Here is a 19276-nt window from a genome sequence, read left to right as displayed (position 1 = left end):
AGAGGTCATAGGGGAGGAAGTGGAACAGACATTGAACCCAATCTCTCATTCTTCATTTCCCTTTAAAATGATAAAAAAGTTGAGGTCCAGGCAAAGTTATGTTCCTACAATGCTGCATGAGGAACCTGTTTGGGCACCAAGGAAGACTGACGTCTGGAGGACCAAGGATAACCAACCAGTATGTTTCCACTGTGGATGACCGGGACATTTGGTGCAATATTGATGAGAAAGGCATGGATATATGATGATGCCCGCACCAGAAGACAGCAGACTGATCATAGTCAATGACAACTCCGGGGCGACGAAGATGAACAAGAAGATGTGGGTGCAGGATGACGTAGGTCACCATCACCGCAAGCTAGCCGCTGGAGAGGATGCTCCCCAACACACCGATCAAGGTCTCCATCGCTGTTTAGAAGCTCCAGCCAATCACCTAGCTGCCGCAATCTGGAAAACTAAAGGGTGCGACCTTCCTTGGAGGTGAAGCTGCCAAAGAAAAAAAATACTCCACCATCGATCACTACAAAAATGGTAGGAAACTATGTCGATATCCTCATGTATGGCAGACCAGCCCAAGCTCTTGTGGACTCTGGAGCATCACATTCAGTTATTTCGGAGAAGTATCGTTGCCAGTTGCAGAAAACTGTATTCGTTGACAGCAAAACATCTCTGCTGAAGGTGGCTAATGGGAAATATTAAAACCTACAGGAATATGTACCATTTGTGTGGGTATAAGTGGCCTTACACAACCCTTAGAATTCATCGTCTTACAAGAGAGTAGTTATGATGTCATTCTCGGATGGGACTTTTTGAAAGCTTCTCAGGCAGTTATAGATTGTGGTTGCACGAAGATTATGCTAGACGAGATGCGCATCCGAGTGTGTGGAGACTATGTGTTTTGTATGAAGTGATCAATCCTGCAGTCAGCGCTAGAAAGGTAACTGTCACCTGTCATGCCATGCATCAACCCAAGGATCTTGTAGTGGAATGTAAGAGAAGCATACCACTGAAGAATAACTTGGTCATTCCAGCCTCTGTCGTCTTGTTTAAGAACGGATTTGGTGAATTGTGGATGGTTAACTGTCGCCGAGAGCCGCAGATCCTTCTGAGATGCATGTGTATGGCAAACGCTGAGTTGTTAATTACAGAACAACTGAGCATCATAGAAACCTCTGATGCCAAGTCTGTGGGGGAAATTGGTGAAACCACTATGAGGCAAGATCTTCTAGCTCGACTATCACCAGATCTCACTAAGGAATAACAGGAGAAGCTACTTGCCATTCTTCAAGAGTTCTCTAAATGCTTCAATCCATAGGTGAAGGAGAAATTAGACAAATCGACGGTGAAGCACTGGATTAGCACTGGAGACCATCAACCATTAAGCCAGAGAGCATACCGTGTGTAAGCAATGGAATGTTGAATAATTTGTGACAAAGTAGAGAAAATGATGAAGAATGACATCATTCAGCCTTCACAGAGCCCATGGTCATCACCAGTGGCTCTCGTCAGGAAGAAAGGTGGCAGTTGGCGCTTTTGTGTTGTTTACAGGAAGCTTAATATGATAACTAAAAAAGACATTTACCCTCTTCCACGAATTGACGATACACTAGATTGTCGGAAGGGGGCTAACTTTTTCTTGACCATGGACATATACTCGGGATACTGGCAAATCAAAGTAGATGAGGCTGATCATGAGAAAACTGCATTCATCACCCCTGAGGGCCTGTATGAGTTTAAGGTAATGCCGTTTGGTTTGTGTAATGCACCAGCAACTTTTGAACGGATGATGGATAATCTTCTAAGGCACCTGAAGTGGACGATGTGCATTTGTTATTTAGATAACATTATAGTGTTCTCAGAAACACTTGATGGGCCTATAAAAAGACAGAGGGCCGATCTTAAGTGTCTCCAGCAAGGCGGACTGAAACTTAATCCAAGAAAGTGTCTCTTTGGAGCAAAAGAAATGAAAATACTTGGACACCTAGTGTCAAACGAAGGTGTGCGGCCAGACCCATAAAAGGTGAGATGTGTAATGGAATTTCCTATTCCTAAAAGTATTAGGGATGTGAGAAGTTTCCTCGGATTATGTTCTTATTACGGTTGTTTTATCAAAGACTTCTGTATCAAAGCCAGGCCACCCCAAGAGTTGTTAAAAGCTGATACTGAATTTATCTGGGGTGGTACTCAACAAGATTCTTTCGATGTGCTGAGAAAAGCTCTTGACAACTGCCCTGTACTTGGTCTGTATGATGAGAGAGCACCTAAAGAACTACGCACAGATGCCAGAGGGTAAGGGATCAGTGCTGTTCTGGTGCAGATTTCAGATGGAACGGAGAAAGTTATATGCCATGCTTCTAGGACACTTACAAAAGCCGAGAGAAACTACTCAACTACAGAAAGCGAATGTCTTGCTGTGATCTGGGCCATGCGCAAATTTCAACAGTATCTCTACGGAAGGCCATTCACAGTTGTTACTGACCATCATTCACTTTGTTGGTTGACAGGTCTTAAGGATCCAACAGGATGACTCGCCAGGTGGGCACTACGTCTTCAAGAGTATGACATTACTATAGTGTACAAAAGTGGGGAAAAAAAACCAAGATACCAACTGTCTCTCAAGAAATCCTGTGCAAGACCATCAAGACTTCGATGAAGATAGTGACTATCTCACTGCACTCCAGGATCTCTCTGCTGAGCAGAAGAAGGATGCCAAGATATCTCAAATTATGCTTGCCTTAAATCGGTCAGAGAATGTGAAAGGACAATTTAAGGTAGTTAATGGATTACTTTGCAAGAAAAAGTCTGATCCGTTTGGAAAGAGGTGGCTACCAGTGATTCCTAAACACATGCGCTTAGATGTTCTACAGAAATTCCATGACACACCTGAGGCCGGACATTTAGAATTTATTAAGACATACTATAGAATCCGCAAGAGATTTTTCTGGACAGGTTTATTTAAGAGTGTCCCTCACTGTGTGTTGCACTGTTGAGAGTGCCAGAGGAGAAAGGCAGTTCCTCAGAAACCACCTGGCTGACTCATACCAATTCCACCAGCCAGAATACCTTTCCAGCATGCTGTGATTGACCTCCTCGGATGATTTCTAATGTCTGTTAGTGGCAATAGATGGATTGTTGTTTGTACTGATTATCTGACATGCTATGCCATTACAAAAGCTGTTAAAACAGCTGAAGCATTCAAGGAAGCCAAACTCATCGTGGATGACACTGTATTAAAACAGTGCCCCAAGGTCAGTAATTATGGATCGAGGGTAAGTTTTTCAGCTGAATCTTGTGACAGAGATAAACCGTCAGTGCAATATTACGTGTCACATGACGACTGTCTACCATCCGCAAACTAACGGGCTTAGTGAATGCATTAATAAGACCTTGGCCGAAATGCTGTAAATGTTCGTCAATGTTGAGCAGAGCAACTGGAATGAGGTACTACCTTTTGTGACATTTGCTTACAATACAGCCAAACATGACACCACAGGATTTACGCCATTTTTCCTGGTGCATGTGTGTGAGGCGACTACGACGATGGACACTGTGTTTCCATTACATCCTGATGACGTGGACGATGACTACATCGACCAGGTGTTAAGCACAGCTGAGGAAGCTCGACAGTTAGCTCAACTCCACATGCTCCATGCTCAAGAATATGATCACCAAAGGTATGACGCAAGCCACCGCCCTGCTGTCTACCAGCCTGGTGACCTCGTCTGGATCTTCACTCCTGTCTGGAAGGTTGGTTTCGTTGAGAAGCTCCTCAGGTGCTACTTTGGACCTTATTAGGTTGTAAGACAATTGTCTGATGTTACTTATGAAGTTGAAGATTTCGACCCCGACACAAGACGACGAAAGATCTGAGATACGGTCCATGTCCTCCAAATGAAGCCCTATGAGGATCCTGCAACCCAGGGTAAATTCGAAGCTCCAGTGACAGGCAACAAGCGGATAGGTGACAAAGAGTGTAGCGGCAAATGAAGTTCTAAGACACAAGATGACGAAAGATCTGAGATACGGTCCATGTCCTCCAAATGAAGCCCTATGAGGATCCTGCAACCCAGGGTAAATTCGAAGATCCAGTGACAGGCAACAAGCGGATAGGTGACAAAGAGTGTAGCGGCAAATGAAGTTCTAAGAAGATCACCGCCAGGGCAAGAATCAGTCATCGGGAGTCGGAGTATGCAAGGCCGATGACTCGTTCCTGGACTAGGAGGACGTAACATCGAGACGCTGCTCCTTATCTACTTACACCTTCTTCTATGTGACAATATAATCACACAGCTGCCATTTGTATATAATCAATTCTCTTTGCCAAGACTTACCAATGCACTGAAATATGTCTGATGAAGTTTTAGAGAATCATCCATGACAATATGAAATGCTGCTGAATTTTGTTTCATGGTGTCTTCTCCATTGTGTAGATTACATGAAGAAATTTTATTCATTTTATGTGCATGGTGTAAAAGAACTTTACATTTTAAGTATTTATTTACATATTATCAGGATTGTAATTATCTCCTGTCATAATAATGAGTTACGTATTATTTTCAATTAACAAAATACACTTGTGTGAAATGGTTAACTGAAATATGAATAAAAATGTAAAACATACAATAACAAAATTAAAACATAAAACAAATATAAGTAAAATAAATAATTAGAATCAAAATGAATGTTTATATATTTAATTAGGTATGTTGAAGATGCTACGACTGCACATTTTGTACAGATTATTTCCCAAAAATGGTATTTCAGAAACCAGCTTTATTACACATGGATGTGTGTGTGTCTTGAAAGCTTCTTTACCTTATGTCATAACAAAAGTTTTCATTTTTCAAAATTAATTAAGAGTGGTGGGGTATTTTGCAAAATTTCAAATTACTACAAAAGATGATTATATAATTTTCAAGAACATTAATTACATACCAGCTTTTATATTACAGACATTTTTCATGTATCATCACTTGAAGATATTCCACCTAAATGTGAAATGCCAAATTTCCTTATGGAATGTGTTTTACCCTTTGAAAGTGAAATTGGGCACAAACAAAAGGGACCAATGACTGTAGCAGTCTGGTCCCTTCAATCCCACAAACCAACCAACCACAAACAAAAAATATGTACTGTAATACTTTGGACCCTCTACACCTCCACCAAGTTTCATCTAGATTGTTTATTGACACTTGGAAATGTTCCCTTGTCAGTAACATGAAAGATTAATCAGCTTCTAAAGAGGTACAAAATCAATACAGTCTAGAGGCCTTTAGCAAAAACTCAGCAACATACAAGGCCTGTCAAAGACGACTTAGGCCTCCAAATGTCAAGACTATATAAAATACCATGTGCGTGTGGACAATTTTATGTCAGACAGAATGTGTGTACTATTGAATAGCGCTGTGTAGAACATGACAGGTGATTCCACTTACAGTATCCTAAAAAACCGGTGGTAGCAGAGCATGCTCTCGAAAGAGACACCGAATTGTATTCAATGAGACATCTGTTATTAAATGTACTAACAGTTTCTGGGATACTGGCATACAAGAAGCAATGCAGATAAAAATTTGTGACAACATCCTTGATAAAGATGGTAGCCTGCAGCTAAAAAAAGCTTGGGAGCCAGCTATCAGGATGTTGAAGCAGGTGTGGCATGTGCACAACAAAAGCATTAGCATATATAGCACTGATTTGAGCACCACTGATGTCAAGAAGGCAGCAAGACTATATAAGGATGGTAACAGGAATCACATAACGGTCACAATCACACAACGTTCACTACTTGGCAATGGTCAAGGAGCACTTTACTGAAAGCTTGTGGATTTTAAACCACTTGATGTGACTGCTAACCCAAAGAATTTTATCAGTAAATACCATCACAAAATTATTTTCTTGTTGACAATAACAGTTTTTTAAAATTTTTTCCTATGATCTATTTTCTTTACAGGGTAGTAAATATACCATAACATGTAGCACACTTGTTTCAATAGCAGTGAGATGCACTACTCTTGAATCATATTAGACTAATAATCTCTGGTCTGAAATCCTGACTAAACTGAATGCGAAGACCAGTTAGTTTTTCATACTCACTTCAGAAAAGGCCACTGTCTCTAATACATTCTGGGAACCATGTAAGATGTGGAAAAACAATTTGACCAAAAGTATACGGCAGAAAGACAGCGCCAGAGAAAGGAATTTGAGTATAGGAACTAGGGGTCACAGCTGAATATTTAGGGTGCTACATCAGTGTGAAAATGGTGGTCAGTTTGAACATTTGCTATGACATACTTGTATTAATTACGTGGTGGTAAGTCTGACTACAAGAGCGTACTCATTTTTCATTTACTTTGACCTTTTAGACATACTGAAACATAAAACATGGACACATGATTGTTTTTATTTATGAAGAAGTGCTGTAGGATATGTCAACTAAGTATATACGAGGTGCATTCAAGTTCTAAGGCCTCCGATTTTTTTTCTAATTAACTACTCACCCGAAATCAATGAAACTGGCGTTACTTCTCGATGTAATCGCCCTGCAGACATACACATTTTTCACAATGCTGATGCCATGATTCCATGGCAGCGGCGAAGGCTTCTTTAGGAGTCTGTTTTGACCACTGGAAAATTGCTGAGGCAATAGCAGCACGGATGGTGAATGTGCGGCCACGGAGTGTGTCTTTCATTGTTGGAAAAAGCCAAAAGTCACTAGGAGCCAGGTCAGGTGAGTAGGGAGCATGAGGAATCACTTCAAAGTTGTTATCACGAAGAAACTGTTGCGTAACGTTAGCTCGATGTGCGGGTGCGTTGTCTTGGTGAAACAGCACATGCGCAGCCCTTCCCGGACGTTTTTGTTGCAGTGCAGGAAGGAATTTGTTCTTCAAAACATTTTCGTAGGATGCACCTGTTACCGTACTGCCCTTTGGAACGCAATGGGTAAGGATTACGCCCTTGCTGTCCCAGAATATGGACACCATCATTTTTTCAGCACTGGCGGTTACCCAAAATTTTTTTGGTGGCGGTGAATCTGTGTGCTTCCATTGAGCTGACTGGCGCTTTGTTTCTGGATTGAAAAATGGCATCCACGTCTCATCCACTGTCACAACCGACGAAAAGAAAGTCCCATTCATGCTGTCGTTGCGCGTCAACATTGCTTGGCAACATGCCACACGGGCAGCCATGTGGTCGTCCGTCAGCATTCGTGGCACCCATCTGGGTGACACTTTTCGCATTTTCAGGTCGTCATGCAGGATTGTGTGCACAGAACCCACAGAAATGCCAACTGTGGAGGCGATCTGTTCAATAGTCATTCGGTGATCCCCCAAAACAATTCTCTCCACTTTCTCGATCATGTCATCAGACCGGCTTGTGCGAGCCCGAGGTTGTTTCAATTTGTTGTCACACGATGTTCTGTCTTCATTAAACTGTCGCACCCACAAACGCACTTTCGACACATCCGTAACTCCATCACCACATGTCTCCTTCAACTGTCGATGAATTTCAATTGGTTTCACACCACGCAAATTCAGAAAACGAATGATTGCACGCTGTTCAAGTAAGGAAAACGTCACCATTTGAAGTATTTAAAACAGTTGTCATTCTCGCCGCTGGCGGTAAAATTCCATCTGCCGTAAGGTGCTGCCATCTCTGGGACATATTGACAATGAACGCGGCCTCATTTTAAAACAATGCGCATGTTTCGATCTCTTTCAGTCCGGAGAAAAAAATTGGAGGTCTTAGAACTTGAATGCACCTCGTACATGTGTATGTGATGCTGTAAGTTTTTCTTGTTCTCATCATGATGATTGGTTGGCCCAAAGATTTTGTTTGTGAATCCATTTCCTGTGAATTACATTACACTTTGAGTAAAGATGTTCATGTGTCAGATTTCAATTACATTCCTGTAGTGCTGAAAATATTCAACTGAATCCCCTAGTTCCTATAATCAAATTCATTTATTTAATGCTGTCTTTCTGGCCTGCACTTTTGGTCAAATTGTTTTACTGCACCCTGAACATGTAGTGACTTGCTCAGCCTGAACTTAGATTGCTAAAGAAGATACAAGAAAAACAAATAATTAAGGAAACACATAAAAGTGAATAATTGGAATGTGAGTTATCAAAATCAGTTTCAATGCTTTGCAAACTGAATATCTACACAACACTAATTGCCATCTTTTTACTGCTACTAACTCTCATGGGACAGAGTGAGAATTAAGGCCAAATAAAATCTTATGTTATCAGTCATCATCTATCTTGAAACATGACAGTGTTACATATAATCTTGGATTTCTCTAGCAACTGAAACCATACACTAAATGTTACTAATGGGCAATTCATATGCCTTACCTTATTAAGAAGCACTACAGTATCAAGACATGTGTGATGCCTGTGCTGCGGGCTCAGTTGGAATCCTTGCACATCGGCAACAAGTACTAGGAGTCGAGTGCGTTCCACATGCTTAAGAAACTTATGGCCCAGTCCCACATTCACATGAGCACCCTCAATAAGTCCAGGTAGGTCTGCAATGCTGATCTGCCTCATATCTGAATATTCAATAATTCCAATCTCTGGCCTCACGGTTGTGACTAGGAATGAAACAAAAAATACTTTCTATCAGTTTACAGCAATAAACGTTATACTCATGAAAAATCTTTGAGACATTTAGATTTCCAGTAAAATTACTTACACAGCTTTTCAGACGTGATGGATGTGAAAATTTGGGTGATACTACTAAATTCTCAATGATCCTCATAATACATTAGCTTGTTTGTAGTAGGTGACAGGACAAAATTATAGCATTTAGAGCACATATTTGAAAAGTAATTTTTTATGCATAAAGTATCTGAATGGAATGGAGGGCAAACAAATCATATCCACACCTTGTGCTCACAATCATATATAGTTTCTTATCTGTTGAGTAAATACCTGAATGCTGTTGTAAAGTAACAAATATCATGTCCAGATCTAATGATAACAAGATAAATTTGTAGAAGAAAAAATCCTACAAAAATAATAGTAAACAAATTCTACTTCTCTTACTATTACAATGTGATAAAGGGTTAATTTTAACAACCACTTGCAATAAAACTATATTTTTTGTTTTAGACAACTACGATGATAACTGATTTGAAACATGGTGTTAGTATACTGTATATCTACGCAGTAAAGAAAATGCACTTTAGTTCTTACAGGGATAAGAGGCCACTTTTGGCTTCGCTTGAGAAATGGCTCGCAAGAGGGAAGATTTCCCTGCGTTTGGAAAGCCTACAAGCCCAACATCTGCAATAATTTTTAAATCAAGAGTGACAGAATGCACTTGGCCACTTCTGCCCAGGAACTGAGAATGTGGGGCACCACCGGCACCGCCTCTTGCAAGGAGGAGTTTCTCTCCATCATTGTCCAACTGACCTGAAATTATAATAAATGATCATTGCACTTCTAATAATACTGTAAAATGCTGGAAAGCAAATTAATTATTTAAAATAGAGTACCCTTAGTTATATAATTTCTGGCATAAAACCTGAAGTATCATGCAACACAGATAGTTTCTACAGTCAGTTGTTTACCCAGTTTATCTTTCATTAGTACCACAGCAGAGAAAGGAATGTGGGCTACGACAGGTTGACAGTAGATATGGGTACACCCACTGGAGGAGAATTGGTAACCACATTGCAGGTGTGTGATTAACTAACTAGAGTTAGCCAGACAAAATGAGCTCAAAGACTAATGAACAGGAGAAGGTTATAAACAGGTGTGTGGCTATACATTGCCTCTGACTGACAAAATAAACATTGCTGCCCTCGGCAGTAGAGTGAACAATAAAATCTTTAATGGTTGAGTACATTTTGAACCTCTGACCGGTGCAGACCATGATGTAATTTGTCCAGCAAAATAAACAAAGGATTTGTCTACCATACTCCATGTACCATTTATTACTTATGCACTCCCGCTGGTACCACATTCCCTACAGTGGAGACCCCATCTGCCACACCGTGTTGTGATTGGGTACTCAACAACGCTGCTATTGTTTGCCAAAGCTGATTTTTCTCTGTAATCTTGTAAAAAAAACATTGAGAATAATTTGTTTCTAGCCATTAACAGTGTTCCACGTGCATGTTTCACTACAAAGCAGGAAGCAGTGTCATCCATTTTCACTGTACATATCAACAGTGAGACAATCAGAACACAAGTAGCATTTACAGAGACTGTGACTGTACATTATTTTTGAAATAAAAATTACTTAGCTAAAGCATGAGTAAGAAGAATGTTTAAGACATTCTGATGTATTAACAGCCATAAAGTTTCATTTAGAGTGACACAGTAATAAGATATCTAAAACATAAGTTGGATCTACATCCAAGCATGGAACAGCACCAATGCACAAGAGCTACGGCTGCTAACTAATCATTGCGTTTGTGTTTGTTTACATCAGCTTTATTATTACGATGAACAAAGCACAGTAATAGACTTGTCTATTGTGTAAGGATTATCTGTGGGCACTTTAAAATTGTTTATTCCAAATGCAGCAAGGTGAACCCATTGCATAATTTGAAAGCATTGTGTGATAAAATTGTCTTATCAATTCTCTTGTAAGGCTAAATGGGGGTTCACCTCTTGAGTTTTCTGTTTAAATATTTGCGAGTAATGGAAGCATGAAACTTTGTTCATTGGAATGTTATTATATATGCCTGTAAACCCCAGCACCACCACTCCACATCTTTAGTAGCAGAGCGTTGTAATGTTGGATTGTGAGTGGCATATGTCACTGCATTCAATAGGGTTTCAAAAAGACCATATTGCAGCTGCCACACATTCGAGATCAGTCGACTTTGGCTGATCTGGCCTGGGCCCCCTTCCACGCCAATAGACAAAATTACCGAAAGATACAGCGAACCCCCCCCCCCCCCCTTGGGCACTGTTTACAAACAGATTACACTTGAGAGAACAATGTCGCCCACTTCTGTCCCTCCAACGGCCAAGCGATACCATTGGTTCCATAGCATATTTGGACAGGAGGTAGCAACTGCAGAGCACCTTGTGCTCACTCCAATGAGCACAGTGACCTGTCAGAGGCGTGCCAGGCCGCTCTACAACCTCAACCTCACCTGCCCAAGTCTGCCATTTCACGTCACATTTCTGATGGCTCATGCTTATTTGTTTACGACCATCTGATGCAAACTTTCTTCATCAACAGCATTGTCCCACCAGCTCGAGCACTGACTACTCTCTCACCATCATCATCACTCCAATTATGTGCCACAAATGACACTCTCATCACGGTCACCAGTACTGCCTCAATCACTTTTTACTTAGGGGTGGAGAGTCACATGCACTGCACCTTCCCCATCACTGAGATGGTTGTGCCAGTCCTGGGAGCAGACTTCTGCAGCACTACCACCTGCTTCCTGACCTCACCCACTGTTATCATGCAGTGACAGTCAGCAGCCAACCACTGGAGTTATCAGCAAAGTTCTCCTCGAATGTTCCTGTCTATCTCCCACCTCTTTATCAAATGGAGATACACAAGTGGACCTCCTCCTAAAGTGCTCAGTGCTCTTTCGAGAACTTCGCTCTCTGATGTCCAACTGTTCTTTGATAGACACTGCAAATGACATCGCAAGATGCAAAAATATGGATCTTTGGCAGCGCGTTGCTGACACTGCAGCATTACTTCACATTTCTAAGCACAACCTTGCTGTCCTACAACATGTGCAACAGCCACACCAAACATCTGCCTCTTCAGAGGATTCCAACATACTTACAGAGCCTATCTGCAAGGAATCTGAACAATTTAGTGAACTATATCCAACTTCAGAGCGTGATTCTGACACGGCCCCCCCAGTGATCCTGCTCTACAATGTGGCATGTTTCCAGCCATAGGTGTACAGGCCACATGCAGTTTGTGTTGTTCGTGATGGTACTGCTTATCGTATAAACACTACACCCCGCCCATCTGTCTGATACAAACTTTGATGCCTTCCTCTCCACAAAACTAAAGCAGCAAAGGCCACCGTGGACAAACTAATGGAGGTAAGCAACGTCCACCCTTCGGACAGTCCCTGGGTGTCTCCTATAAAAGATAAATTGTGGCACCTTTGTGGCCACTGCTAATGGCTCAGTGATCGAACTGTTATAGACAGTTATCCAGTCCCTACTTTACAGGACTGCCAAAATATTCAGTGTTATTGACTGTAAAACATTCTACCTCCAGATTTACATCTACATCACATGGTTACTCTGCAATTCACACTTAAGTGCCTGGCAAAGGGTTCATTAAATCATTTTCATACTACTTCTATACCATTCCATTCTCGAATGGTGCGTGGGAAAAAGGAACACCTAAATCTTTCCATTCAAGCTCTGATTTCTCTTATTTTATTATGATGATCATTTCTCCCTATGTAGGTGGAGGTCAACGAAATATTTTCGCATTTGGAATAGAAAGTTGGTGATTGAAATTTTGTAAATAGATCTCACCGCAAAGAAGACTGCCTTTGTTTCAATGACTGCCACCCCAACGCGCATATCATATCAGTGACACTTTCACCCCTATAGCACGATAACACGAAACAAGCTGCCCTTCTTTGCACTTTTTCAATGTCCTCCATCAATCCTACCTGGTAAGGGTCCACACTAAGCAGCAATATTCCAGCAGTGGACAGATAAGTGTAATGTAGGCTCTCTCTTCAGTGGGTTTGCCGCATCTTTTAAGTGTTCTGCCAACAAAGCGCAGTCTTTGTTTCGCCTTCCCCACAATATTATCTATGTGGTCTTTCCAATTTAAGTTGCTCGTAATTGTAACTCCTAGGTATTCAGTCAAATTGACAGCCCTTAGATTTGTGCGATTTATCGTATATCCAAAATTTATCGGATTTCTTTTAGTACCCATGTGGATGACCTCGCACTTTTCTTTGTTTAGTGCCAATAGCCACTTTTCGCACCATAGAGATTTTCCCTCTAGATCATTTTGTAATTGGAATGGAAGGCTGATGATTTTACTAGACTGTAAATTACAGTGTCATCTGCAAACACTCTAAGGGGGTTGCTCAGATTATTACCTAGGTCATTTATGTAAATCAGGAACAGCAGAGGGCCTATGACACTACCTTGCGGAATGCCAGATATCACTTCTGTTCTACTTGATGATTTACCATGTATCGCTACAAACTGTGACCTCTCTGAGAGGAAATCATGAATCCAGTCACACAACTGAGACAATACTCCATATGCACGCAATTTGATTAATAGTTGCTTGTGATTCCCGTAGTGGAAGAGGACATACCAAAGACAATGATAACTACGCATTACTCTTTGAGTTTTTGTGTATGTCTTATGGATTAAAAACTGCCACAAAAACATGGCAACATTTTACTGACAAAGTTTTGTTCAGTCTACCATTTTTTTATGCCTACATAGATGATGTCCTTTTATTCTCACCATCAGCGGAAGAGCACGAGGCTCACTTACAACAAGTCCTTGACAGATTAACTGTCCGTGAGTTTGTCATTAATGAAGACAAATGTCAGTTATTACAAGCCCATGTGACATTTGTTGCCCACCTCATAGATGTCTCAGGTATCCAGCCAGCATCAGAGAAGACTGACCAAATATGACTCTTGCCACCTCCCTTCACCTACCTCGAGTTACGCAGTGTTTAGTGTCAGAAATTTCTACAGGAGACACATCCCACACACAGCTGAGATCCTCCTTCCTCTGAATGAAGTCCTGCACAGGAAGAATACTGCAAGAAAATGCTGCCTTGAGTGGACACATCCTACGTAATCCACCTTTGACAAAATTAAGGATAACTTCCTGTACATGACTATACTGGCTCATCCATCTCCCGACACCCACCTTGCTACAAAAGCAAATGTGAGAGACCTTGCTATCAGTGGCATGTTACAATAGGAGATAGCCAGCATTCTCCAGTCTCCGTGGTTTTTCTCTCATAAACTTTCAGACACGTAGCGTAAGTTGATAACCTTTGACCGTGAGCTACTCGCCACCTAAGGGGCCGTCTGCTACTATTGAGAAGAGAGGGCAGGCCTCTCACTGTTTACTTGGATTACTGTCCTCTCGCTGACACGTTACACAACCTTTCTGAGGACCCCTCCCCAGGCATGTTCAATACCTCAATTTCATTTCACAGGTCATGACCAACGTGTGTTACGTCAAAGGTGCTGACAACATTGCCACAGACTGTTTGTTGCGGATCATCTCTTCCTCTGTTTGGTTTGATTACCAGCAGATCAACATAGTGTAAGACTCAGACCAAGACTTACAGAACCTCCTTCACAGGCCTCAAACTTGAGTAACATACCTTCCATGGCTTCACCAAACCAGTTTGGTGTGATGTGTCCTGTGACAGGGTCTGACCAGTTGTCCTGAAACCTTTTCCTAAACAAATCTTCCATCTCATCCACAATCTTGCATACCCTGGGGTATGGCTCTTTGTATGTTTAGTGACAGAACATTTCGTATGACCCTCTGTGAGGAAAGACTGCGCCACATGGAACAGAGTGTGCATCCCATGTCAACAGAGTGAAACAGGCTGCCATGCTCAGCCCCCTGCCCCCCAACCCCCCCTTGGCAAATTCCCAATCCTCATAATATGACCACTTCCAGTCTCAGATGGAGAGCATTATGTTATATCACTGACTGATAGACTTACACTGTGGACCGAGGCCACACCCATTGCTGATAAAGCCACCAAGACTGCTGCCAAAGTTTTTGTCAACACGTGGATCACATGTTTCAGCTGCCTTGTGTTGCTCACTACCATTCAAGGTAGACAATTTGAGTCCTCTCTATTCAAAGAACTATGTCATCTTTGTGGCTGCCACCATTTACATACCATTGCATATCACCCGCAGTCGAATGGTCTCATTGAAAGACAGCACCACACATTAAAAGTGGTACTAATGTGCCATCCAGAATCTTGGACAGAAGCCCTTCCCTTTGTATTTTTCAGTGTCTGCACCACCCATAAGGAAGATGTATCTTTAGCCAAGATCCTGTGTGGAAGCACATTATCTCTTCCTGCCGATTCTGTTGTACAGGCTACATCCTCCACTGATTGTGACCTACCAGAACTCATTGCCTGTGTTAGATGCCACATACGAAACCTGCATCTACCCGTCACTCCCCCAATCACACCATGCAACACCGAAGGTCCTTGTCCATACGGAACTGTCCACTTGCTTGCATGTGATGCTATGTGTTGTTGCTGTGAGACTGGCTCTGTACCCACTGTATACAAGCCCTCATAAAGTGGTTACTTGCAGCATAACACGTTCGACATAATGATAGGGCAAATGATTGACAGTGTCTGTTAATACATTAAAGCCAGCTTGGACCATTGCAAAACGGTCTCTGCAGCCGCCATCTAGCCCTGCACCTGACCAACTGTCTTCTACCCTTTTCACACTGCAGCTCAACCTCTCTGACTTTCTCCCTGAGGATATATCTGTGATGCTCATTAACGAAAACCTGGTTGTCTGTGCGCAGTACGAAGACATGAGATCTGGGGCCAGCACGATTTTGCACCATTACCGCTACACATTGCCTATACAGACCGATATGGTCATGGTGGAATTGATGTCCTGGCTCACTACCAAGGGATTCCTCATTGTAACCACCCCAGTTTATGGTGTGGCTGTCCCTGCTACAGTTGACAATAGAACTATACCGTCAGCCATTCCACCCTCAACATCTTCCGCTGAGGCTGCTACTGACAACAGTGCACTGGTACTGGCTACTTCCTAATTCCTACTCTGGACACACTCTCCAGCCTCCTGCCCACCTCAGAGACTACAAGATCTCCGGCATCACTACGGCTCTTGCTACACCACAGATCAATGCTGATATTTAACCTCCTTGCAATGCTTCTCCTTCTCCTGTGCTCCACACTAAGCACTAAGGTGAGGGGGGGGGTCCCCCTGGTGACATAACGATTATATGTCACCTCTGACTGACAGAATAAACATTGCTGCACTGGGTTGGTTGGTGGTTGGTTGGTTGTTTCGGAGAAGGAGACCAGACAGCAAGGTCATCGGTCTCATCGGATTAGGGAAGGACGGGGAAGGAAGTCGGCCGTGCCTTTTGAAAGGAACCATCCTGGCATTTGCCTGGAGCGATTTAGGGAAATCACAGAAAACCTAAATCAGGATGGCTGGACGCGGGATTGAACCGTCGTCGTCCCGAATGCGAGTCCAGTGTCTAACCACTGCGCCACCTCGCTCGGTATTGAGTGAACAATAATATCTGTGATGGTTGAGTATGTGTCAAACCTCTGATCAGTGTAGACTATGATATAATTCTGTCCAGCAAAATAAAGTAAGGACTTGTCTACCACACTCTGCACACCATTTATTAAGTATGCACTCCTGCTGGTACCACATTTCCTACAGGTGAATGTTAAGTGTCAAACACTGGATGAGTACCATGATTTCAGGATGTATGGCACATTATTTTCATTTATTTGCTTAGATACATTCTGCTATGGAACAGTCTGAATGATTCTACTGTTAAAGCTTTCATTAAAATTGTATGTGCTTTAACTAGCACTAGTTTTACAGTGACTGCACTTTCTTTCCCAACTAAAGGATTTCATTACTAACTGTTTGAAACCATCATGAGGTATGGCCTAATTTTCAGCTGAAACAACTCTGAATACCAGACCATTCAGGAAACAATCAATGAGAGAAATAATATCTAAGGAGAAAGATGAGCCTTTCTAATTACTGTTCATATTGTTTAAAATATCACCAGTTGTACAAGTTTCTATAATGTTTGACATTGGTTTAACTTGTCAAATAGCTACCCTTACATATCCCTGATCTTCCAGGATTTACTGTGTGTGTTACAATTTTTTAGAATTGCAAATTTCAATGAAGTAAGTCAGCATTTAAAGGCTGCTGTGAGCAGCTGAGGACACTAATAAATATACAGAAGTAAATGAACACAACTTACAAATGGCAGACAATTGGTCTCAATTCAGGAAATTAGTCACAACATTACAGTAAAAGAACAGTAGTATGATTGCAGAAAGTTGTAATTTATTTTGAGGCGAGCAATAAAAAGGTAGTTGACCACTATCAGAATATAGGAGGACAAGATGGCATATAATTGTTAGCATGCATGTGAATACACTAATGTTTTCATTTACTAAGGCAATTGTAGGTTTAAATTACTAATCTGTTTGATTAATGGGACTTATACTGCAATGATAAACAAGCACATTAATGTTATCTTGTGATGATTTTAATAACAAAAGAGTGAGCAAGCTTCAGGTATTGTCAGGAATAACTGAGCCTTTATCAGTATAGTAGCATAGTAGGTAGTTTTATCCCATCAGATCTGAACTGTTAATATAAAATCCTCCAAATTAAAACATCACACCCTGAATAGGATCTACATGGTCTAGCATATTTTTGATCTCATGTGCACTCAACTTCCCCAGTAACTTTTCAGTGACTTAAATTAACATAAAATATGGTGAGGAACTCAATGCATGTGGCTTACTGTCTCATAAGCTATTTTTCAAAATGAAACAAACATAGATTAATCACAAAAAGTGAACACTGAGCTGACAATAGAGGAAATCAATAGTAGGCAACAACTGGTCATAGAATGTGGGTGCAACACAAACAATGAGCCAAAGTGTGTACAAATTTACAGAGCACCTGGCAACTAGCAAGCAAAAAATCCACAACACTGAAAAAAATAACAAAATGTTGCCAAATAAGCAGTAGGAAAAGTTTACTGACTGCTTAGTGATGGTGTAAGCAATGTTGTAACTGTACAGTGTTTTCACTATATAGCAATTTCAGTCTGTACCAATACGGAAGGAAAAATAGAAGTGGATGATGGGTCAGTCGCTTAGCTGTATGAAGTAGAATTAGGGCAAAAAGTAAAACCCAAAGAATTGGGTATTGTGAAAATGAGCACAAATTATTATGCACAATATTACACCACAAGCTGATTATAATGCATCAACTACGGGGCCACAGGAATATTAGGCAGACAATGGGAACTGAGTACTGTTAGAGGTGTGAGAATGCGTGCAGAAGGATTGAGACGTACATGGAGTTCATTTCTGGGCCAATAAAGCTGCAGCTATACAGAGTCAAGAAGTGACCATGAAGGAGTTAAGAGAAAAGTAGTAATCATTCTATTGTATCTGATACTATCTGCAAAAGATCAAAAGAGCAAATGATCGAAACAGCCCTGCTGAAGAGGTCTTAATATAGCAAGCCATATGACCACCATAACCGATAAGATAATTTGTGAGATAAACAGAACTACTCTTTTAAATGGGTTAGTACCACCTGAGCTGCCCTTGATCATGATCAGTTTATTTATTAACTGATAAACCTATATCCAGCATCAATGATAAAGATTTCAACTTTCTTTGGGCTATGCTTATTTATGGGTGTTAATTGGATTTCTGCTGTGTATGCTGCTGACAAATCATAGATATAATTATTGTCAATCTCTTGATATCAATAGTTATTTTGGACTAAACATTCATGTCAATCACCCAATGCCACATATGAACTGATTCAAGATGCTAATTGCATTGTACAAAATTATGTTCTTCAGCATAATAATAATTTCTGTGCTCAACAGCCTGATGCAAGTCTGTCAATTGGAAGCAACTCCAGTGAGTTCTGTGTCCCTAACCTACCCCAGTAATACTACCAAGAAAGGGAACTACAATTTAATGTAGAATTTGAATGACATCTTGTTCCTGGAGAATATTCATGTCAGTGAGAGATAAAAGCTAGATTAAAGGTAGATTGAAAATGCTGTGGTCTGACTGTGATTTGGCCCCACAACCTTCAGTTTCCAGGCATGTGCTTTACCACTAGACAATTAAGAGTGACAGTTTCTCCAGTAATAAATGATTTACAGTTTATACTGCTCATTAATAGCATACTATTTCATTTATTTATTTAACCCAAAATGACAAGAGTCGTCAGGACATTATCTTGTTGTTGTTGTTGTTGTTGTCTTCAGTCCTGAGACTGGTTTGATGCAGCCCTCCATGCCACTCTATCCCGTGCAAACCTCTTCATCTCCCAGTACTTACTGCAACCTACATCCTTCTGAATCTGCTTAGTATATTCATCTTTTGGTCTCCCTCTACGATTTTTACCCTCCACACTACCCTCCAATGCTAAATTTGTGATCCCTTGATGCCACAGAACATGTCCTACCAACTGGTCCCTTCTTCTTGTCAAGTTGTGCCACAAACTCCTCTTCTCCCC

The 19276-nt window shown here is 41.3% G+C and overlaps 1 protein-coding gene across 1 annotated transcript in view; it reads right to left on the bottom strand.

Annotated features, from left to right (window-relative positions):
- Positions 1 to 19276, bottom strand: part of LOC126175177 (GTP-binding protein 10 homolog) — a 71491-nt gene that overhangs the window by 28008 nt on the left and 24207 nt on the right. Inside the window, exons 4-5 of the mRNA XM_049921768.1 lie at positions 9195 to 9413; positions 8352 to 8590 (exon numbers count right to left, since the gene is read on the bottom strand). Coding sequence (XP_049777725.1) covers positions 8352 to 8590; positions 9195 to 9413 — 458 coding nt within the window. The remainder of the gene's footprint in view (positions 1 to 8351; positions 8591 to 9194; positions 9414 to 19276) is intronic.

The sequence above is a fragment of the Schistocerca cancellata genome, chromosome 3, assembly GCF_023864275.1.
Source record: "Schistocerca cancellata isolate TAMUIC-IGC-003103 chromosome 3, iqSchCanc2.1, whole genome shotgun sequence".
NCBI lineage: Eukaryota > Metazoa > Arthropoda > Insecta > Orthoptera > Acrididae > Schistocerca > Schistocerca cancellata.
Note: the sequence above shows the minus strand (reverse complement) of the source record. Positions and strands in the feature narration are given on the sequence as shown.